Genomic DNA, 22,449 nt, shown 5'->3' with positions numbered 1-22,449 from the left:
CGGCCTGTTTGCATGTCTGTCTCCTTCAGCAGAGACCATGTCTTAAAGTCAGCTGCACTCCCAGAGCCTAGCCCACTGCCTCACATTCGATGAGTAGTAAATGCTTGGCAAATAGAAGTGAAAATCATAGCAACTTCTGAAGATCATCCCTGATGGATTGTCCCAACTCTGCCATTTATTAGCCATGAGCCAGTTCTGTATTCTTCCCAGACTTGAGGTTTCTCATCTGTAAATTGAGGATCATGATGCAACAAGGACAGTGGTAAGGACTAAATGAGACAACCTAAGGAAGGAGCCAGGCTTATGGTATGTAGCAGATTATACATTTCTCTGCTTTTTCCTTCTGTTCTTGCCAAAGTCTCTATTTTGCCCTCACACCAGTACTTCTTAGACTTTATTTAGCAGCAACTTTTTTCTGTAAATGAAATCTTCCATGGAACCCCAATCTATAACAACTAGAAGCAAAGTTGTGCTGGTACAAGGATGAGCAGGGTGAAGTGCCTTCTGGGCCCCCAGCCATCCTGACAGCCTGAGCCCCACATGCAGCTGGAAATGCTGCTCTAGGATATGCTACTGCTCACCTGAGCCCCCCACTGCCAAGGCACAGCCTTTGGCCCAAACCCTCCCAGCCATTCCCAGAGCCTGTGAGAGACATTTTTTTGTCTTCCTAAATTACAAACTGGGAAATTAAATTTAGAATAAGTGATTTGTCCAAGGTCCCCTAGACACAGCTGACCTTAGTCAGTTGTAAAGCCAGTGTTCAAAAGAGATGAGAGGATAAAGGCTAGGGCACAGGTCACACTCTTAGCTGACTGAGGTGGTAGCAAGCCCTCTTTTCTCTCCCCAGATTTCTTTTCCTGTTTCTCCCCCTTCCTTCCCAAATCAACTGGAAATATGTAAGGTGGTGGGAGTTATTCAGCACCTCATGCATTACCATCACATCCTTCCCAAGGATTCTGGTATCTGTCTCCTGTCTGCCTCTAAACGCCTCATTGGCCTGCTGGTGCCTGTGACTCAGCCCACAGATTGATTTCCATTCTCTGAACCAGGTCTGTCAGAAACCCTGATGGGCAGTGTCTAGCCTGAGAGCCTCCCAACCCTCCCCCAGGCTCATAGGCCGCTTTTACATCTTACGTGAAGGCAGGTCTGGCTGTCCATTGTATGCCCTGGGGCACATGTTAAATGTAACCTCAATTACTTACGGCCAGCTGAACAGTGAAGGTTGCCCTCTTCAGTAATCCGTGGACACAGCATTAGGAGGCCATATGCATTTGTAGCCATTCGCAGTGGTCTCACCTACTGGAGGCAGTCTTAACAGCCCCCCATCTTTTCCATAAGATTGCATAATGCAGCTTTTCTCCTGCCACCTGCAGAATTGAAGAGACTGCCTCTCCAGCATCCGTGTTCCCCACATGCACTCCACTTTGGTGTTCACTCCAGAATTATTGTCCCCATTTTGCAGATAAGTTGACTGGTGAATAAGTGAATTGCTGAGGGTCACACAAGCTTAGGCCCAAGAAGCAGGCCCTCTCCCCTTGACTCCTAACCTTTAAAGGCTGTAGGACTGACACTGGGGCCCAGGATGCACAAGCTATAAAAACCCTATCTTCTAGGGGCATACCTTTACCTTTGTTTAATACTATTCCTGTCTGATTACATTTCATCCTCCTTCCTGCAAGACGATCGAGCAGGGAAGGATCGTGAGACTGCCTCCAGCAAGTTAGTGGCAAAGCTGGGCCCCAGGCTGATGGGTCAGGTGTCACTTTTTGCCTGGCAGCTGACAGGCCCTTGCTGAAACTGCCTCTTGTATTGACAGGAAAAAGAGAAGGCCCAGTTGGCAGCAGAAGCTCTGAAGCAGGGGAATCGTGTTTCTGGAAGCCAGGAGCCAAGGCCTGCCAGGGAGAGGCTGTTGGAGTGGCCTGACCAGGAACTGGATCGGGTCAACAGCTTTCTGAGCAGCCGGCTGCAAGAGATCAAGAACACTGTCAAGGACTCTATCCGCGCCAGCTTCAGCATGTGTGAGCTCAGCATGGACAGCAATGGCTTCTCTAAGGAGGTAGCTGCCGAGCCTGAGCCCCAGACTTTACCCCCCTCAAACCTCAATGGCTCCTCAGAGCAACGGCCTGACATCAACCTTGACCTGTCCCCTTTGACTTTGGGCTCCTCCCAGGGCCACACATTACAAGCTACAGGTGAGCCAGCCCCACCGTGGGCAGAAATGAGAGGCCCCCACCCACCATGGACAGAGGTGAGGGGTCCTCCTCCTGGTATCACCCCTGAAAATGGGCTAGTGAGGAGACTCAACACTGTGCCCAACCTGTCCCGGGTGATTTGGGTCAAGACACCCAAGCCAGGCAATCCTAACTCTGAGGAGCCAAGTTCAAAGGAAATCCCAAGTTGCAAACAGGAGCTGTCTGAGCCTGTGGCTGCAAGTGGAAAGTCACGGAAGGGCAAGAGACAGGGCAGTCAGGCCAAGAAGAGCGAAGTGAGCCTGGCCCCCCGGCCCCCAACCAGCATAGAGGCCCCCAGTACCAAGAGCCAGATGTCTGGTCCCAAGCAGCTAGGTAAGGGCCCAGAGCCTCCCAAAGTGGGCAGCTGCTCCGAAGCTGAAGGGTTAAGCCGGCCAGGACCAGGTTGGGCTGATAGCTCCAAAACTGAGAAGGAGAAGGGCAGCTCCTGGAGGAACTGGCCAGCTGAGGCCAAGGCACGGCCTCCAGAGCAGGAGTCTGTGCAGCCCCCAGGCCCAGCGAGGCCACAGAGCATGCCCCAGGGCAAGGGCCGCAGTCGCCGGAGTCGCAACAAGCAGGAGAAGTCAGCCGCCTCGTTGGGTGAGTGCACCAGAAACCAAGTGGCTGGCCCCCCACCGCAACCAGGCCACGGGGTGGAGGGCAGTCCTTGTGTGGGCAGTGCTGCCACCAGAGCATGACCCCCAGAGGCCTGGCCATGGGCACTGAGCCCTCCTGGCTGTGTCTTCCTAGACGATGTATTCCTGCCCAAGGACATGGATGGGGTGGAGATGGATGAGACTGACCGCGAGGTGGAGTATTTCAAGAGGTAGGTGTGGGCTGTCTGCTCTCCAGCTCCATGAGGGAGTCCATGCCCAAGATTAGTACTATACCTTGGGCCTCAAAAAGGCCAGGTCTTTCAGCCCTGGACCCTTGAGGGACCTCATTGCCTTTCAGGCTCAGCTACATAGCTTGTCTGCTTGAACCCAGGGGCCCATTTGGCAGTATGGAGCATCTGGGAAGGTTTAAGTAAGACATGGGAAGAAAGAGGGAGGTCAGACTTCAAGAACCAGGGCTTTCTCCAGCTTATTCACTTGCACTTACTGTGTCTGCTTTGCTTGGGCTAGGCTTTGGGAACAGTCTAGACCAGTGATGGCAAACCTTTTAGAGCTTTCAGTGATATAGCCCACTGCAGCACACCTGCCATAAGTTCACCACCACTGGTCTAGACAGAGAAGGATCCAGAAATATACAGTGTAGTGAGTATTGCCATTAGAGCCATAAGAGCATGATGGGACTGTGGGGTGGGAGGCTCAAAGGAGAGCTCCAGAGCAAGCTGAAGGCAAGATGGGGCAGACCAGGAGGCCTTCCTCGGATGGGTGATACCCAAGAAGACTGAGTTGGCTAGATAAAGCAAGAAAGTATTTGTGACAGTGGGGCCATCTTGTACAAAGGTCTGAGATTGAAAGAAGCAGAACATACTTGGGGGAACAGAAGCCAGCCCAGTACAGCTAAAGAGCGGAACAACATGAGCGGGGAACTTGTATTTCAGGGCAGTCTCACTGTCTTCACTGTCTCTCAGCCTCATGGGCAATGATTCCCAAACCACCAAAGTTCCCATACCTTCAAACCCTTTCACCTGGGAACTACAGAAGTTGTACAATCAGTTTTTTGTTTGGGGGTTTTGTTTTCTGTGCTGGGGATTGAACTCAGGGCCTTTACACTGAGCTGTATCCCTAACCCTTTTTATTTTTGAGACAGGGTCTTGCTGAGTTGCCCAGGAGGGACTCATACTTGCCATAAACTCCTGCCATAACCTCCCAAGCCACTGAGATTACAGGCGTTTGCCACCACACCCAGCACCAACTGGTTTCTTAGCAGGACAATGTCTAGAAGAAGGGAGAGAATCTCTGATTGTGCTTCTCTTGTGTCTACTAAAACCAACAGGTTCTGTTTGGATTCTGCAAAGCAAACTCGTCAGAAAGTTGCTGTGAATTGGACCAACTTCAGCCTCAAGAAAACCACTCCCAGCACAGCTCAGTAAGGTAAAGACCCCAGGTGTTGACCTAAACCCACTCCCATGTGCTCTGGCACCTGTGTCCTACAAGATCATTCTCTGTTCTCAGCAAGGGAATTGAACTTCAGTCTTGGCAGCCCTGCTGCCTCACCTCCACAGCACCCAATATCAAGTGCTAGTGTCTGAAAGCCTGAGCCCCGTATCTCTTCCTGAGTCATTCATCTTAGGTCTTGGTCCTTCAGCCATTCCTCCCTGCCCGGCCCTGAGCCCTACTACCCATGTTCCTGAAGGGCCCTTCCTGGGCTGCCATCCCTGGGCTATCAGCATTAAGGCTCAGCCTCTTATCAGCTGCTCCCATAGTACCTATCCTGCAGTAGGCCCCATGCCCATGGGGCTGCTCTGACCCCTCATATGATCATGCTGGGGCTTGCATCTCACTTACTTAACCTGGTTCCTCCATCCAGGGTGCCCTCCAGTTAAAACAAGTGAGAAGTAGCCAGCTTCAAGAAGCAGTGAGGGGGCAGATGAGGGGGCAGATGAGATAGATAGCAAGGCTTTGTAGTTCATTTAACATGAAAGAGCTGGGCATGAGGATATAAACCCATAATCCCAGCACTTGGGAGGCTGAGCCAGGAGGATTGTCATGAGTTCAAGGCCAGCCTGAAGTACATAGTGAGACCCTGTCTGAAAAAAAAAACAAAAGAGTCTGAGGCAGGAGGATTGCTGTGAGTTTGAGGCCAACCTGGGCGAAAAAGTGAGTTCAAGGCCAGCCTGCACTACATAGTGAAACCCTATCTCAAAAAGATAAAAACAAACCAAAAAAAAAACCACAATAAAAACATGAAGGAGTTAGTGGGTGTTCTCCCCAAACAGAAAAAAAATCTGAGGAAATTGATAGCCAGGCTGCCTCCAGGAAGAAGAGACTTGGCCCTTGAGGATTCTGGCCTCTGCATTGGTCCTTTTGTCTGAAATAGTAACACACTGGAAGATGTTCTTGAACTGAGTACAGAAAACTACAGAAAGCACTGGGCCGGGAACCTTAGTACAGAAGAGAAGAGCAGATAGCAAGTGGCCTTGGTGCTGAGGTTAGGGCTTTGTAACTGTACAGTTCCATGCCTTAACCCTGTCTTGTGTCCCTGGGACTAGGCCTTTTCTGGCTAACAAACGTAGCTTCCCTGAAGGCAGTAGGAGACTGGAGCAGTGGGAGACACATACCCCTGAGGTCTTCACTTGTCTCCACTCTCCTCTTTCCCATGCTAGGGCACCTCTCTAGGCTAAAGCAATGGGTTTCCTACACCCTCAGCTCTCCAGGGGAGCCCGAAGAGCCTGAAGCTAAGCCACCTTTTGAGGCTGAGGCTCCCTGTGGCATGGTGTCCAGGAGGTGTCCCAAATCAGGACGTTCTTCAGACTCCCTGTCAGCTCTCTGCTCTCATGGAGCTGGGCTTCCTGGTCATTTGCCAGACTAAGGGGTCCACACCCCAGGATTATCTTTCAGTGCCAAGCTGCCCTCATACTTCTCTTCTCTACCTCCACAGGAACCAGGCACTTTATCTCTTCTTCCTACCAAAAGAAAAAGGCCTGTATCTCCAATTCCATTCCTCATCAGGAAACCAATCCAGCTATCCTCTCCCACCTTGCCTGCTCTATTTCCCAAGACCGAGGACACACACACACACAAACACACCTATATTACCTATATTCTCACCACCCTCTCCCACCTTGCCTGGTCTATTTCCCAAGACCGAGGACGGACGGACACACACACACACACACACCCCTATAAGTGTTCTCACCATCCTATAGGCAGCATTGAGAGCCCAGTGTGTGAGAAAGCAATCCTGGCATGGACTGAGGACCCAGCCAAGGCTGCATCCCTGGAGCCTGAGTGCAAAGGTGGCCTCCTCCAGTACTTGCTAGTGGGAAAACAAATGCCAGCAGCCATTCAGCCCTGGCCTGGAAGAATGTGCTGCAGCAGCGGTCCTAGGCACCTCAAAGATTGTCCTACATGTTGCCAGAACCCCAGGACTGGGTTCTGTTCCTCGACAGGGTCTTAACCTTCGTCTTCTGTTAGAAGTGATCCAGGAAATCTCTTCAGCATTTTCAGACCAAAGAACAAAAATATGAGCCAACTGTTTCTGCCTCCATAGGAAGCCAGTGTTGGCATGGGGAGGATAGAGCATAAGCCATTGCTCACTGTAATCCTACTCTTGTTCTTTCTCAACCTTCTTTAGGTCAAGCTTCATCAGGGCATCCTGAGACCCCAACTGCCAGCTGAAAGTACAGGTTCTCCTTCCATGTGTCCTGACCACCTGCCCTGACCCTTGCTGCTCCTTCCATCCTGGACCAACCAAAAGCTGAATGGATGTCACGCTGTGCAGGGGTCCTTCAGACCTTCTGCTGAGCTGCTTCCTGGTGCTATGCAGCCTCCATATTTAGAGACTGGGGACTTGGCTGGCCTATGGGCCAGGGGCTGATGGTACTGCTGGCCCAACACTGCTCTTTGTGTTCAGTTTTATTGTTTTTATTTTTATTTTTTTCAATTCTTTTGATACTGTGAAGATCTTTCATGCTGAAAGATAAAGCAACATTTGAACACAGAGTTGGTGTGATTGTGATTTGCTGCTCTGGGAAGGGAATGTGTGAAGGGTTACTCAGAAGCTTTGGATCCAATTTATTAGTCACTAACCTTATGAAGCAGATACTATGTTTCATCCGTTTGGCATAGGTTTCTATTTAATCTTCAGGATTCCTCAGAACAATCATATGTGGGACCTTTATTAACCCCTTTTGTAGATGAGGAAACCTAAGGCTAAAACAGGGAAGAGACTCAACTGAACTTCATCACACCAAGTAGGGCTGAGCACAGCCCTGTGTTCCTCTGGTATTTGCGTCCTTTTCCTCCTGTTGGGAGGACCCTGGTATATAAGTCTGAAGCAGCCCTTTCCAAACATTGTATTGGCTTCCTTCTTTGCAAGATGGCTAAGCCTCATCAGGATAGATGTGAGGCATCTAAGAAAGGTTCTGAGGCCTTTGTGGACAGTGCACCTGAAGCCTGGCTGATCGAAGCTCTTCACTGAATTAATGTAGTCAGTGGCAGGTGGTAAACTAAATTTTTATAAACTGAGTCTGATTTCCCAGTGGGAATGGAGCATGTAACCTAAGGATTTTTTTTTTTTTTCCTTGTCTTTTTGAGACAGGTCTCACTATGCAGTTCAAGCTGGCCTTGAGCTCACTTTGTAGCCCAGGCTGGTCTTGAGCTGGCAGTGATCCTTCTGCCTCAGCCTTCCTAGTGCTGGGAGTGCTGGGATTACAGGCGTGCGCAGCCATGCCCGACTAGCCTAAGGATTTGAAAGTTAAGAGAATAATGAAATCGTCTATAAAGTCAAGCAAACTACCTCATCTCTCAAATGGAGCTTGTTTGTAAATTCAGATTTTAATACAAGGGGTTTGCTAAAGATGCCTCACGTGCACTTCTGTCTAAACTGCCTCGCCCAAAGTAGTTTACTAAAACCAACTTAACTTGAGCTTGTGTGGGGAGAGTCACATCTAGAGAATCACCACAGTCACTAAGATAATAATGTCCTGCATAGGACATTGTGAGTAGCAACCACCATCCTTGCTGCCTGCCCATCCAGGTTGAGCCCAGCCATACTGGATGAGTGACAGCTTCCTCTTCTAGAGAACAATACAGGCTGGGTGTGGTGGCGCACCCCTGTAATCCCAGCACTAGGAAGGCTGAGGCAGGAGGATTGTTGCAAGTTCGAGACCAGCCTGGGCTACAAAATGAGCGCAAGGCCAGCCTGAACTGCATAGCGAGACCCAGTCTCAAAAAGACAAAAAAAAAGTATTGACCAAGGCTCACAATTCCTGGTTCCTGGCCTGTCCCATTCTCCAAGGAAGTGTGACCACTTCCCTGGGAAACCTTTATCAGCTGTGTTCCACTTACACCAGGTTCCAGCAGTCCAGCTAAATTGGTACAGCTACCTCAAATTCTGCTTCATCGTGCGAAAACTCAAGCAGCCCATTTACCAACAGAGGATTCCTTTTTTTTTGTTTTTGGAGACAAGGTCTCACGGTGTAGTCCAGGCTGGCCTTGAACTCAGCAATCCTCCCGCCTCGGCCTCCCAAGTGCTGGGATTATAGGTGTGCACCACCACGCCTGGTCCTACGCCTGTTAAACACACGAATGAGCCAGGCATGGTGGCACATGCAGCACTCGGAAGGCTTGACAAAATTGCCGCGAGTTCGAGGCCAGCCTAAACTACTAACAAGACCTTGTCTCAAACGTACGAATGATGGAAAGACCACTAAATTTACTTATTCTGACAGTCACCGCCCTATACCTGTGGGCTAGTCTCCTTTTTGAGGTTCAGCTCTATCTACACCACCTCACACCACCCATTCCTCTTTGTCCCTGAGGAATGTATTTGCACATCGACAGACCTTTATTCCCGCTGCACCCGCAGAAAGCCTCCTCCACTCTGCGCGGAGATTCCCACCCTTTGCTGGAAGCTCGGCACCTCTGTCCCCAAGCCGCCTCTGGTCTCCCAGGCAGTCACTCTGGGCTCTACCGCAGTCACAACAATAACGGTTCCATAGATAGGTCCTAGGTTTTAAAGCACTGTCACCAGTACTTTATTTATCCCTTACCACTCTGACCATAGGTGTCCCACACAAGTAAGAACACCAGTCGGTAGTAGATGTGGAGTCACCCGTTCTGCAGGTCTCACCCTTCTCCATACCCAGGCACAAGGACGGAGACACCGCAGGAATCCCAGGGGTCTGGGAGCTCACAGCCACAAGAGGACGTAGTGTCCTACAGCTTTGTGTACCTAGTAGTCAGCCCTTCCTCTCGGCTCGCCACCAGCGGTCTCCAAGGAGTCTTCCTGTGACAGGGCTGACTTGAGCCTTTTGCGCATGCTCCAAATCCTCCAGCATCCCACAATGCAATACGGGCCACTTTCGCCCTTGCCTCTGGCAGCAGTAGGGCAAACCACAAAAAGTTTATCCCTCTGCGCGATCCGTCACGCCGACGTTGTTGCTAGACGCCGACATCCGTTTCTTAACATCTGATTGGGTTTCACTCAAAGATGAGGCGTGGTTTGGTTGTAGAGTGCTTGTGTACGGCAAAGGATGGAGGAATCCGAACCCGAAAGAAAGGTGGGAGAAAAGTTGGTGCCTGCTGGGTGGGGAGCCGGAATGAAGGCAGCGGGGTCGAGGCCTGATTCTCGTATATCTGCAGCGAGCTCGCATGGACGAGACTACTGCTGCAGGAAGCCGCTCCGAGGCTGAGGATGAGGACGACGAAGAATACGTACCCTACGTGCCTTTGCGACAACGCCGGCAACTACTGGTGAGGGGCCCAGATAGCTGGAGAAATTTGGGGGCGTGATCCCTGGGGCTTAACTGGATAGGAGGAGCCCTGGCCTTGGCGGGGGAGGGGGACAGCGGCGTGGGGGCGGGGGCGGATCTGAGAAGTGTTATACATGGGAGTGTGTTCCCGAGGCAAAAGAGGGACTGACGACGTAACCTGAGGGGTAAGACACGGGACCCTCGCCCAAAGCCAAGATGATGAGCAGGGACCCGATGACCCGCTCTTCTGTTGGGCTTTACTCTGAGGGGTACTGTGGGACCTCAGCTCCAGAAGCTGCTGCAGCGAAGACGCAAGGGAGCTGCGGAAGAGGAACAGCAGGACTTCGGCAGCGAGCCCCGGGGAGATGAGGACGACATCCCGCTGGGCCCTCAGTCCAACGTCAGCCTCCTGGATCAGCACCAGCACCTCAAAGAGAAGGCTGAAGGTGAGCTGGGCAGCACTGCTGAGTGGGGAGAAGCCACGCCTCACTTTCTGTGTTGGCGTCTACCCGTGTCTGGTGCCTTTGCCTTCTTTTCTCAGCCCGCAAGGAGTCTGCGAAGGAGAAGCAGTTGAAAGAAGAAGAGAAGATTCTGGAGAGTGTGGCTGAGGGCCGAGGTATTGTTTTGGCCAGAGCAATGAGGAGGTGGAATAAACTGCCTCCCAGCAACCCCAGACATGTTATCTGTCAAGGGATTTGGTCTCTGGGAAGCAGAAGCCGACCCTAAGCTATGTCTGTCTTCCAGCCTTGATGTCAGTGAAAGAGATGGCCAAGGGCATCACATATGATGACCCAATCAAAACCAGGTACGCCTTCTTACACTGTGCAGTCACCTTACTCAGGATGACATATGCCTGAGATTGGCAGTACCCAGGGCCTCTCTGTTGACTCCTGCTACTCACCCATAGTTGGACCCCTCCCCGTTATGTGCTGAGCATGTCTGAAGAGCGGCACGAGCGAGTACGGAAGAAGTATCACATCTTGGTAGAAGGAGATGGTATCCCACCTCCCATCAAGAGCTTCAAGGAAATGAAGTTTCCAGCAGGTATCTGGGAGAGACACCGTACTTTTATATCAAGCCTTTGTTGTCCCCATTTAGCTCAGTAGCATGACCATTGGGTCTAGCCAGTGAAGATGCTGGGATGTGAGATGAGATTTCTTTCCGCTTACCTTTCAGTTGCCCTAGACATAGATATTCACTCTCCTCTGCCATTACAGAGCTTCACTGGCAAAGTTATGTTGGGCTTAGACAGACCTGGATGTGAAGCCTCACCCCACCACACCCATGCGCATTATACAAGTTTACCTTTCCTCCTATCCGTCTCTGTTCCCTAGTCTTCATTTTATCACTTTAACTTGTGAGGAAGTGCTAGTTTCACAGGTGCTAGGCCTCTGAAAAAGCACCTGTTGCTTTCCACAGCCATCCTTCGAGGCCTGAAAAAGAAAGGCATCCTCCACCCAACACCCATCCAGATCCAGGGCATCCCCACCATGTGAGTATGGACTGTGAGACCTGGGGTCTCTACAGAGGGTGGTGACAGGGAGGGGAAATGGTCAGGTGTCTGACTGGAGAAGTAGTTGCTGTCTTCTGCTGGATCTCAGGCTGTCCTCTCCCAACAGTCTGTCTGGCCGGGACATGATTGGTATCGCCTTCACCGGGTCAGGCAAGACACTTGTGTTCACGTTGCCTGTCATCATGTTCTGCCTGGAACAAGAGAAGCGGTTGCCTTTCTCTAAGCGTGAGGGGCCCTATGGACTTATCATCTGCCCCTCAGTAAGATAACCTCGCCTGGAGGGCAGGGGAGAGACTGGGGCTGCTTTCTGGTGCCAACCTTGTCCCTGTTCCTACAGCGGGAGCTGGCCCGGCAGACCCATGGCATCCTGGAATATTATTGCCGCCTACTGCAGGAGGACAGTTCACCCCTCCTGCGCTGTGCACTCTGCATTGGAGGCATGTCTGTCAAAGAGCAGATGGAGACCATCCGACAGTGAGTACAGGCAGCCGTGCTCCAAGGGTCTCCCCAGCTCCTGTAAAGAAGCTAAAGGTCCCTTTAGTTACTTCCTGGACCCCCACAGAGGCTTCCTGTGAGCCCAGCCCTCAAGGGCCCCAAAGTATAGTGGGGATGTGAGTTAGGGTGAGAAAGAAGGATATAGTCAGATACTGTGGGAACACAGCAGATAGAATGGCCCATTCTCTTGGGACATCCAGGAGGAAAGAAGTCAGAGAAGGCTTGCAGGGAAGGTGACATTTAAATTGTGTGTGTGTGTATGTGTGATTTTGAAGAGGGGCAGATCTGGATATGAGCTAGATCCCAAAAGTACCCATGTCCTGTCCACATAATGCAGTCCCCAACAGCTATCACCAGATGCCCTGGATGAGGTCTTGGGGTCACAGAAGGCATACCTAGTCTCAGGAAAGAGGCAGCCCCCGCAAAAGATGAAATCAATATACCAAGAAAGTAAACCCAGCAAGGGCTACAAAGCGACCGTGGAACCAGGCACAGGGTGTACACCTTTAATCACAGTGCTCGGGAGGCCAAGGCAGGAAGATCTTCAGTTTGAGGACATAGCAAGTTTGAGGCTAGCCTGAGCTACATAGCAAGACCATTTCTCCAAAAAAAAAAAAAAAGGAGGGAGCAGTGTGGACTACGGGAGCTCACAGTGAAGCCTCTGCAAAGGTTCAGGACAGTTCTCCTGGGGTGAGAGGAGTGACCCAGGAGGAGAAGGAATGTCTAACAGGCCAAGTACTGTCCAGAAGGCTGCATCTCCTTCCAGGGCACAAATGTCTACTTAGGGCAGGAGAAGAGGGTGGCAAGGAAAAGACGGGAACAGAGACAGGAAAGAGGTCCATAGGACAGAATAGCACAGCAGCAGCAGGATATGGCCTCCCAGTAGGTGATGGGCAGGTGGCCCCAACCTCAGGGTCTCTCTTTGGTCCTCAGCGGTGTGCACATGATGGTGGCCACCCCTGGGCGCCTCATGGATTTGCTACAAAAGAAGATGGTCAGCCTTGACATCTGTCGCTACCTGGCCTTGGACGAGGCTGATCGCATGATCGACATGGGCTTCGAGGGCGACATCCGCACCATCTTCTCCTACTTTAAGGTACCCATCCTCTGCTGCTCCTCTCCCCATGCATACCACATTCATTGTGGAGGGCTCTGGGCCCCTGGCTGTCTCACCTGCTGCTCCTACTTCTGGGGGATACAACCCAGCTGCTCAGTGTTCCCAGACCTACCTCATATCTCCTACCTTTGCCCCAGCCCCACCCAGTCCTGTGTACCCACCCTGGGCCCCAGCTCCTGTCCTTCCTCAGGGTCAGCGGCAGACTCTACTCTTTAGTGCCACCATGCCAAAGAAGATTCAGAACTTTGCCAAGAGTGCCCTGGTAAAGCCTGTCACTATCAATGTGGGGCGTGCTGGGGCTGCCAGCCTGGATGTCATACAGGTAAGTCGGTGCCAGACTCCCTTAAAGCTGATTGGAACAAGGGCTTCACTCTGTGGGTCCTGGGGTTTTATTGAAACCTTCTGGCCTTTAGCCAGGGCCATTCTTAGTGTATCCAGCCCTTTGTGTCAAGAGGCTCCTGGTCAGCTTCTGGCCCAGATTAGAGGCTCAGCCTCTTTAGGGTTGTGGTTTGTGAGCCTAACCTTGGGATCATTTGACCTGGCCCCTTTGGTGGCAGGAGGTGGAATATGTGAAGGAGGAAGCTAAGATGGTGTACCTGCTCGAGTGCCTACAGAAGACACCACCCCCTGTGAGTACAGCCAGTCCAGGCTGGGGCCATGGTCCCAGGGCAGAGGAGAGGGTGGTAGGGACAGTGTGTTGCACGTTGTCGAGGTGATGCCCTGTGACTGGAATCAGCCTTCCTGGACAGGTACTCATCTTTGCAGAGAAGAAGGCAGATGTAGATGCCATCCACGAATACCTGCTGCTCAAAGGGGTCGAGGCTGTGGCCATCCATGGGGGCAAAGGTCAGGGCACTGCATGCATTGGCATGGACCCTTTTGCCTTGGCAGCCTCTTATCTAATCCCTCTTCTTGCCTGCCCAGCCTGCCTCTAATCTTGAAATTCCTGCTATAGCTGTGATACTCCTACCTGACCCTTTATAGACCAGGAGGAACGGACCAAGGCCATTGAAGCATTTCGGGAGGGCAAGAAAGATGTCCTAGTGGCCACAGATGTTGCCTCCAAGGGCCTGGACTTCCCTGCCATCCAGCACGTCATCAATTATGACATGCCTGAGGAAATTGAGAATTACGGTAGGGAGCTTGGGAGTCTAAGGGTGTGGACTAGAAAGGAGAGGGGCCAGGCTTAGTCCCCAGCCCCTGGGCAGTGAGCCAGAGGCTCTACCCTCTCTGCAGTGCACCGGATCGGCCGTACTGGGCGCTCAGGAAACACTGGCATTGCCACCACCTTCATCAACAAGGCTTGCGGTAAGTCTTTCACCAGAGCCACCTCAGCTGTTCGGCAGGTCGTTTACCTGTCACCACCCAGGTTCAGACCACAGGAACCAGAGTGGGGCCTGACGGTTCTCTACTCCCCGCTCCCACCTCCCCCTTCCAGATGAGTCAGTGCTGATGGACCTCAAGGCCCTCCTTTTAGAGGCAAAACAGAAGGTGCCGCCAGTGCTGCAAGTACTGCACTGTGGGGACGAGTCCATGCTGGATATCGGAGGTCAGTGCTGAGCAGGAGGCTGAGTCCTCCCTGGTGGTGGGCTCGGGGCGGGGCAGCCATGAGAGAGGCAGGCGGGAACACCACAGAACAAGTCCCTACTAGACAGTGGTGAGCTGGGGGGACCTACTTGGGGGAGCCCGCATTCCAGAGCCTGGGTCCTGGATCTGTGACCTTGTTGACCCTCCCCCATCCCTTCAGGAGAGCGTGGCTGTGCCTTCTGCGGGGGCCTTGGCCATCGGATCACTGACTGTCCCAAACTCGAGGCCATGCAGACCAAACAGGTCAGCAACATCGGCCGCAAGGACTACCTGGCCCACAGCTCTATGGACTTCTGAGCCATCTGTTTCCCTTCCTTCCCTCCAAGAGGCCTCAGTGCCTGGACTTCTGCACAGACCAGCCCCTTGGACCAGAAGCCAGTGAGCGTTCTCAGCCCAGCTGGCCTGGGCTGCTCATTGTGCTCCCCAGAATTACTATCTTTATGCATCCTCCACCCCGCATCCCCCAGCTGCTATTAAAGCACAGGCCCCTCTGTCTCAGCATCCGCCCTGCCTCTGCGTCTCACTCATCTGCCCCCTGGCCTCCAGCACCTTCTGAGCCAAGGTGTCAGCATCTCCCACTGCTGCCAGCATGCAGCCTGCCTAGCCAATGCCCCACTCCGGGGACTAGGGCACTCTGGGATTTACGGCTCAAGTAGGACCCACAGTAGGCTGCCAAGGGGAAACGGTTAAGTCTCTTGCCTCCTGACTGGCTGTCATAACCCCAGCTTTGCTCTTCCCGATGGTTGTGTGATGCTCAGAGGGCTTTTCCTGGAGTCTTGGGAGGCTCTTCCATGTCTCCAGTCCCTGCTTGCTACCTGCATGCACAGGCTTCCACCTGGAAACCCTCAGTTTCAGTCACTGAGGAGGTGGACGATGCCGCAGGAATCCCATTCAGGCCACATACCCACTGACTTACTCTCTTCTGCTTTTTTGCTGGATTGTAAGGACTCAGACAAGCCAGGCAGAGACTGCCTAGAAAGCCCACCGGTAAGTGTGAGACTCAAATGTGAGGAAACATGGGCAGCAGATCTGCCAGGACTTGAGCATCTATGAGAAGCAGAAGCACAGCATTGCAGTGGCTGTGTGTCACACAGTTCTGTGCTGTGACCTTTATGTGTAAGGCCTCATGCTTATCCAGCAGGATGGCAATTACTCAAGTCATGTTTGTCACTTGGTGTGTGGTCTCAGGTTACTTAATTTTTCTGAGTCTTGATTTCCTCATTGTTGAAGTGGCAGTGAGAATGCGGAGGACATGGTGTCTGAGACTGCTGGAGTTGTTCGGGCCACAAGAACCACAGAGCTAGGTGCCAGAGGCCTTTAGAAGACATTTACTGACATGGGGTGTGGTAATCTCAGCACTCGGGAGGCTGAGGCAGGAGGACTGCTGTGAGTTTGAGGCCAGCCTGAACTACAGAGCAAGACCCTGTCTCAAAAACTAAAAACAAACAAAAAAGACTTCCTGGCTGAATATGTGACTCTAAAATGGCATTCATTGGCCTGGTTACACATTCTTCCCCATAAGTGGCATTGAATGAAAGACATGAGACTGTTCTCAGAATTCAGATATTCAGATTCAGACACTGCTGCAATACCAGCCTCCAGCAAGATTAGACAAAAAAAAAAAAAAAAGGCAGTTGACAGGAAGCAGCTTTAAAAGAGCATGTGACCTCTCTGGGGAGCCCACTGGGGACCTGCCACCCATACACACATGGCCAGAGCCATTCAGGAGTATGGATCGCAAGTGGACTGGCTGCCTGGCCTGAGGTATGTTGTGAAGGCCGCTGTGCTCTCAGGAAGTGTGGTTGCTCAGGGATGGCCTCCAGGAGAAAGAGGTACCCATGTCCCCAAGCAGCATAGTGGTACGGGGTGTGCTGGAGCGGCTGGTCTGTGCAGAATGAGGCTCAGGGAAGTGGAGGCCAGATCACAGGCCCCTCAGTGCTGAGCTCAGGAGCCCAGTTTAGACCCAAGGAAGGAGAGAAGCAGGGTTGGTTTGGGGTTAGTGGAGAGAGCAAGGTCAGCCCAGGTGGAGCAGAAGCTGCAAAGAGGAGCGAGTGAACCTTAGCAACATTTTAGGCAGAAGCAGAGATCAGGTAGATGCTCTCAGGCAGGGCTAGGGACAAATCAGAACTGGGTGAAAGAGAACCAGGAGTTTGCCAGTCTGAGAGGGCCCTAGGGCTCGAGCAAGGATACTAAGTGCCGGGCCCCAGGGGGCACAGCTGCCTGGGGTGGGGGCAGGGTTGGAGCTCATGACTCAGAGCGGCCAGCCTGTGGTCAGATGCTCATACTCAGCTGACCCAGGTGCCAGCACAGGGGTCACTCGCCCTTAGGAGGCCTGAGGCTCCTACCAAGCAGGTGTAGGCACCCTGGGCCAACCAGAATCCCCAGGAAGCATGTGCTGCCCCTCCCATCCCTTAACTGAAGATTGGGCTCCCCACCCCCGGCCCAGCAGCTGCCTCTCTGGACAGAGGGAGGGGGAAGTGGCCAGAAGAGGAAGTGTGAGGAGTTCCCGTCCAGCCTGTCACCAGTCTCCTCGGGTCTTCACGACAGTGGGCCTCTGGCTGGCCGTGGCCATGGAGCCTGCAGAGACCCCGGTCAAGGATGGCATCCTGTACCAGCAACACGTCAAGTTTGGCAAGGTGGGGACCCCCGGCTGTCAGGCAGCCACCCTAGCCCCAGAAAGCACCTAGAGCTGGTGGAACTGGGAAGGAGCCTGGGATGGGGCAGTAGAACCCAGGAATTTGGGAACAAACAGAACTAGTCCTTGGTTTGAAAGGGTTGGGGCTGAACAGGCCTTTGTAAGAAAGGCGCCTCAGTTTAAAGAGGAAGGTGAAATAAGGAAAGGGTCTGAGAATCACAGCCTCCAAGCTAGTCAGAGCCGAACAGTCTTAGAGGGGCTCTAGTAGTGGCACTGAGGCCCCAGGAAAGGGCCAGGGGCTGAGCTGGAAGAGCCTCCCCCTGCAGACAAGGGAGAATGGGGAGGTCACCTCTCTGGCAGCAGGCCCTACACCCCACAGCTTGGCTGCAGCAGCTGCCCAGGCAGATCAACGGTCTGTTTCCTTTGCTAGAACCAATTTGCATGTTTCCTTCCTTGCCAGAATAAGGCTGTGGCCTGCTTCCCACCCAGCCATGGCCCAACTGTGTTTCTTGAGGGGTGGAAGTAGGAGCCATCATAACAGCAATATCAAGGGATCTGCCCCAGCCATTAGCTACTTATAATCCAGTGGAAGCCCTACTTTCATGTTCTTATGACCTTTTGAGAGCCAAGGACACTGGTGCTATGGAGGTCAGTTAGGAAAGGAGGAAAAACAGGAAATGGTAGATGGAATTTGAACCCAGTGCTGACTGACTCCAACCACAGACTCCAAACCTCTGCCTGGCCCATCCCTGGCAAGGCCTCCTTCCCTAGTACTCTGAGGACTTGGGGGAGGCAAAGGCCCACCTGGGTGGTAAGGAACAGTTGCTAAGCTTGTGCTAAGCCAAATGACAGGAGCATCTGCCACCCAAGGGTCGCCTTTCCTGTCCTCTTCTTCTGCAGAAGTCCTGGCGGAAGGTTTGGGGTCTGCTGTACGCAGGAGGCCCATCAGGTGTGGCACGGTTGGAAAGCTGGGATATCCGGGATGGAGGCCTGGGGCCAGCAGGTGACAGATCAGCTGGGCCAGGCCGGCGGGGGGAACGGCGGATTATCCGCCTAGCGGATTGTGTGTCTGTGCTTCCGGCCGACGGTGAGAGTTGCCCCCGGGACACTGGTGCCTTCCTGCTCACCACCACCGAGCGCAGCCACCTGCTGGCTGCACAGCACCGCCAGTCCTGGATGGACCCTATCTGCCAGCTGGCGTTCCCGGTGAGTGCAGGGTGGGCGGGGCCTGGAGGAACCATCTCACCCACACTTGTTCACCTCCTTGCTCACTCATATCCTGTCACTGTGTAAGCATTACCACATACCTGCAAGGCTAGGAAATGGCCAGAGAGTGAGTCTTGGATGGCCATGTGTGCTACAGCAAAAGTGAAATGGGGGAACATTAGGAGAAGAGCCAGAGAAAGCCTTTCTGACAGCACAGTGAGCCTGAGTCCTGAATGACGTATCAGAGCCCACAACCTGGGCATGATGGTGCACACCTGCAATCCCAGCACTCTGGGAAGCTAAGGTAGGAGAATCCCAAGTTTGAGCCCAGCCTGGGCAACTTAGTGGTTTAGCAAGAACGACCCTCACAAAAAAAGAAAACTGAAGAAGTTTGGCTAGGGATGTGGCTCAGTACAAACAAAGGCTCTGGGTTGAATTCCCAGTACTGGGTAGGGAGGGAGGCCCACTAGGCAAAGGTCTGAGGAAAGTACATCCTAGACAGTAAGGTCTGAGAATTGTGAACAGAGAGGGAAGCATGAGCAAAGGCCCTGCGGCAGGAGAAAGAGTGGTACGTTCAAGGGGCAGAAAGAAGGCCGGCATGGTCAAAGGGAAAGGAGCCTCGAGAGAAGTACAGGAGGCAGTGGAGTTGGAGGGTTGAGTGAGAGCTGAAAGTGCCTTGGGCCACGTGTGGGGTTTGGGATTTTACTCTGAGTCAGAGTAGACTTCAGGAGGTTTAAGCCAGATGCCGATGGTCATAAACGATCACACAGTCTGTGATAGCCAAAATGAAACAAGTCTGGTGGTTCCTCAAAAAGTTAATCATAGAGTTACCATATGACCCAGCAATTCAACTGCTCAGTTTATGCCCAAGAGAATTCAAACAGGTGTTCACACAAAGCTTGTACATGGAGGTTTATGGCAGCAGTATTCACAGTTGCCAAGAGGTGGAAACAAGCAAATGTCCATCTCCTGATGAATACCTACCCATCTGACAGCATATCATTAGGTCATCAGAAGGAATGAAGCATTGGTATATGCTACAACACGGATGGACCATTTGTTGTCCTTGTTATTGTTGCTGTTTTTGAGACAGGGTCTTACTAAATTGAAGTTAACCGTGGGTAGGCTCAAATTTGCAATCTTCCTGCCTCAGCCTCCCAAAGTGCTAGGATTAGAGATGTACACCACCATCCCCATCATAAACCTTCAATACATTATGTTAAGTGAAAAGCCAGACACAAAAACCATATAATGTATGATTCCATTTATAGGGAATTCCAGAATAGGCAAATCTAGAGAGCTAGAAAGCAGATTAGTTGTCACAGGCTTCAGAGGGGTGAAATGGGGAATGTGCTAATGGGTACAGGGTGATGATCACCCACTTGGGGTGATGAAAAAGTTCTGGAACTATGTAGTGGTAATGGCTGCACAACCAGGTAACAATACTAGAAACTACTGAGTTATGTGCTTTAAAATAGCTGGTATTAAGCTGGGCGTGGTTGTGCATGCCCGTAATCCCAGCATTTGGGAGGCTGAGTTTGAAGCCATCCTGGGCTACATGGTGAGTTCAAGGCCAGTCTGAACTATCTAGCAAGACTCTGTCTCAAAAAACCAAAAGAAAAAAAGGCAGGGCTGTCAGGCATGATGGCACACACCTGTAATCCCAGCACTCAGGAGGCTGTGGCAGAAGGATTGCTGTGTTTGAGGCCAGCATTGGGCTACAAAGTGACTTGAAAGCCAGCCTGAACTACACAGCCAGACTCTGTCTCAAAAAGACAAAAAAAGGGGTGGGGAGCGGTGCTTGGTGACTCATGCTTGTGCAGTCATTCAGGAGACTGAGGCAGAAGGATCATGAATTCAAGATTCACCTGGGCAACTTAGTGAGACCCTCTCTCAAAATATTAAAAGGGAATGGGGCTATGGATTAGCTGAGTGGTACAGTGCTTGCTAGCATGCACAAGGCCCTGTGTTCAATCCCAGTACCATAAACACACAAAAAGGATAAATTTTATGTGTCTGTATATTGTTTGTTTTGTTTTTGTCTTTTTGAGACAGGGTCTCACTATGCAGTTCTGGCTGGCCTTGAGCTCATTTTGTGGCCCAGGCTGGCCTCGAACTCGCAAGGATCCTCCTGCCTCAGCCTCTGAGTGCTGGGATTACAAGCCTGCACCACCACGCCCGGCTTTGTGTCTGTATATTGTCACATTTTAAACATTTTAAATAAAAAAGAAAATGAACAGGATTGAGAACAGTGAGAGGGCAGTTGCAGTCTCCCTAGCCATGCTCTGTGGGCCAAGGTGGTCATGGCGGAGGTGCTGAGAGTGAGAGGGAACCTAAGGACTAGATGTGGTATGAGGGGCAGGGAAGGTCAGGGTGACTCACAGTAGTTTCGTGGGGTGGACATTGCTCTCTGGCCAGTTCACGTCTACGTGCTGCCCCTCAGGCCCCCGCTTCTTCCCCATTCCAAGCTGTCAGGGAATCGCAGGACTCAGGCTAGTCCCCAGTCAACTCAGGGGACATCCTTCTGGGTGCCCAGTAGCTTACAGCGGTGAGACACCTAAAGTACAGCCCTCCTTCCCCAGCCCAGACAGAGCTTGGCAGGACTTACTGCCCGTCACGGAGGTGGGAGGTAGTCTCACACGGGTGCCTGCAGTCACACACAGATTGGGGCAGAACTGGGATTGGCACCGGATCCCTGAATGTCCTTGCTTGCCATGCAGTCCTGAGTTGCTGACCCCATGGGAGGTAGCGGGGTGGAGTCAGGTGGGCCCTAACCTCTGACTTGAGCCCAATCCCCAGGGCACAGGGAATTGCTCCTCGGGACCAGGGGAGGCTGAGTGTCCCAAGAGGGGCGTCGTCCCCATGGAGGAAAACTCCATCTACTCCTCCTGGCACGAAGGTGAGTCCATGGGAGGCCCGGGAACAGCTCAGGGCTGACATCTCTGGGAGACTGACGCCTCCCTGCTTGCCTGCAGTAAGCGAGTTTCCTGTGGTGGCGCAGAGGACTGAAGCTGCTACCCGCTGCCAGCTAAAGGGTCCCTACCTCCTGGTGCTGTGCCAGGATGCCATCCAGCTGAGGGAGACTTCCAGCCCCCAGGCCCTCTACAGCTGGCCCTACCACTTCCTGCGAAAGTTTGGCTCTGACAAGGTGAGGTGGGAGCAGCTGCCTTCCCCAGCACGTCCCTGCAGGGAAGGCCCTGGGAGGCAGCGTCCCGGCTCCTCAGACACTAATTCCCCGCCTGCGTCACTTGTGTCCAGGGCGTGTTCTCTTTCGAGGCTGGCCGCCGCTGTGACTCCGGTGAGGGCCTCTTTGCCTTCAGCAGCTCACGTGCCCCTGACATGTGTGGCACAGTGGCTGCTGCCATCACCCGCCAACGGGAACGTATGCCCGAGCTGGCAGCTCTGCGACCTTGCCCCCTGCCTCGGGCCACTTCCATGCCTTCCCTGGAGCCCCCTGGAGAGCTTCGGGAGGTGCCTCCAGGGCCCAGGGTTCCCACCTCCAGGAGCACATATGTGACCGAGCCCGGGCCCCAGAGCCTGCCACTCCTGCTGGACCCCACACCAGAAGAGCCGGCATCTGAGCTCTATGCCTCAGTGCGCAAGCGGGCCAGCAGGCCCCCAGACACCGCCGAGCACCTCTATGAGAACCTGTGCATGCTAGAGTCCAGCCCAGGGCTACCCAACGGGGGCTCCAAGCCCCAAGAAGGCCCTTCAGGTAGCCGCAGCCCGTTGCTCAGCCCCATCTACCACAGCAGCAAGGACCTGAGCTGGCCTGGCCCAGCTCATGACAGCAACATGGAGGCCCAGTACCGGCGGCTGCTAGAACTGGAGCTGGACGAGGCAGGCAGCACTAGCCGCTCAGGCCCACAGGCAGGCTTCAAGGCCAAGCTTGTGACACTGCTGAGTCGTGAGCGGAGGAAGGCTCCTGCCCCCTGTGACCGGCCCTGAAGGCCTGTGTAGCGGCAGCAGGGGACAGAAATGCTCTCCCTACAGTCGGGAGGTAGGCATCTACAAACATACCCCGGTTCTCTCTGGCCTGAAAGGACAAAGCAAGCAGCCTAGGAAAGACCCACACCCTGCCCTGCCCACCCTCCAGTGTACAGTGTACAGATTTGCCAATAATAAAGCCTTCTAGCCTCCTCTGAGTTCTGCCGTGGCCCACAACTCACACCCCCTCAGTCTAGCACCTAGCAGTGGCATCTGCGCAGTGCTCTGTGCTGGCTTCCAGGAGCACAGATAGCCTGGCCTGTCAGGACTACACAGTGAGCTCAAAACCAGTTTAAATGTTGGGCGTGTGGTGCA

At 52.9% G+C, this 22,449-nt stretch overlaps 3 protein-coding genes across 15 annotated transcripts in view; all 3 read left to right on the top strand.

The window, feature by feature from the left end:
* The window catches only part of Fam193b (family with sequence similarity 193, member B), a 32,293-nt gene extending 25,452 nt beyond the window's left edge, over positions 1-6,841 (top strand). For 10 of the 11 annotated variants that reach the window (XM_005376452.1, XM_005376451.1, XM_005376449.1 and 7 more), the window contains 4 exons: positions 1,817-2,828; positions 2,979-3,054; positions 4,173-4,270; positions 6,474-6,841. In XM_005376452.1, the coding sequence (XP_005376509.1) occupies positions 1,817-2,828; positions 2,979-3,054; positions 4,173-4,269 (1,185 nt within the window). In that variant the 3' untranslated portion in view covers position 4,270; positions 6,474-6,841. The remainder of the gene's footprint in view (positions 1-1,816; positions 2,829-2,978; positions 3,055-4,172; positions 4,271-6,473) is intronic. The other variant, XR_259726.1, reaches the window with a different exon arrangement.
* Positions 6,842-9,287: 2,446 nt separating this feature from the next.
* Positions 9,288-14,807, top strand: Ddx41 (DEAD (Asp-Glu-Ala-Asp) box polypeptide 41). The gene is made up of 17 exons (XM_005376447.2): positions 9,288-9,402; positions 9,485-9,595; positions 9,881-10,040; positions 10,136-10,210; positions 10,339-10,399; positions 10,502-10,638; positions 11,014-11,086; positions 11,214-11,367; positions 11,445-11,581; positions 12,536-12,698; positions 12,910-13,041; positions 13,277-13,348; positions 13,469-13,565; positions 13,704-13,853; positions 13,956-14,027; positions 14,158-14,268; positions 14,467-14,807. Exons 1-17 carry the CDS (start codon positions 9,376-9,378, stop codon positions 14,601-14,603), a joined length of 1,869 nt encoding a protein of 622 aa, XP_005376504.1. The 5' UTR covers positions 9,288-9,375; the 3' UTR covers positions 14,604-14,807.
* A 104-nt stretch (positions 14,808-14,911) lies between these two features.
* Dok3 (docking protein 3) lies at positions 14,912-22,292 on the top strand. Of its 3 annotated transcripts, none has more exons than XM_005376448.2 (6): positions 14,912-16,070; positions 16,756-16,942; positions 17,842-18,147; positions 20,947-21,046; positions 21,123-21,295; positions 21,406-22,292. In XM_005376448.2, the coding sequence occupies exons 1-6, from the start codon at positions 16,015-16,017 to the stop codon at positions 22,093-22,095; spliced, it is 1,512 nt and encodes a 503-aa protein (XP_005376505.2). In that variant the 5' UTR covers positions 14,912-16,014; the 3' UTR covers positions 22,096-22,292. The 3 variants fall into 3 exon arrangements, with proteins under 3 accessions (XP_005376505.2, XP_013362048.1, XP_013362044.1); XM_013506594.1 differs by having other exon boundaries at positions 15,964-16,070; positions 16,772-16,942; XM_013506590.1 differs by lacking the exon at positions 14,912-16,070 and having other exon boundaries at positions 16,164-16,942.
* Positions 22,293-22,449: the final 157 nt, after the last annotated feature.

Source organism: Chinchilla lanigera, unplaced genomic scaffold, assembly GCF_000276665.1.
Source record: "Chinchilla lanigera isolate Chin_1 unplaced genomic scaffold, ChiLan1.0 scaffold00007, whole genome shotgun sequence".
NCBI lineage: Eukaryota > Metazoa > Chordata > Mammalia > Rodentia > Chinchillidae > Chinchilla > Chinchilla lanigera.
This window is presented reverse-complemented; position numbering and strand designations above follow the sequence as displayed.

Coding starts and splice junctions, on each gene's coding strand:
- Ddx41 (XM_005376447.2), top strand. CDS start 9,376: ATGGAGGAATCCGAACCCGAAAGAAAG. Junction 9,403..9,484: donor AATCCGAACCCGAAAGAAAG/GTGGGAGAAAAG, acceptor GTATATCTGCAG/CGAGCTCGCATGGACGAGAC. Junction 13,854..13,955: donor TGAGGAAATTGAGAATTACG/GTAGGGAGCTTG, acceptor CCCTCTCTGCAG/TGCACCGGATCGGCCGTACT.
- Dok3 (XM_013506590.1), top strand. CDS start 16,697: ATGTGCTGCCCCTCCCATCCCTTAACTGAAGATTGGGCTCCCCACCCC. Junction 16,943..17,841: donor AACACGTCAAGTTTGGCAAG/GTGGGGACCCCC, acceptor CTTCTTCTGCAG/AAGTCCTGGCGGAAGGTTTG. Junction 21,047..21,122: donor CTACTCCTCCTGGCACGAAG/GTGAGTCCATGG, acceptor GCTTGCCTGCAG/TAAGCGAGTTTCCTGTGGTG.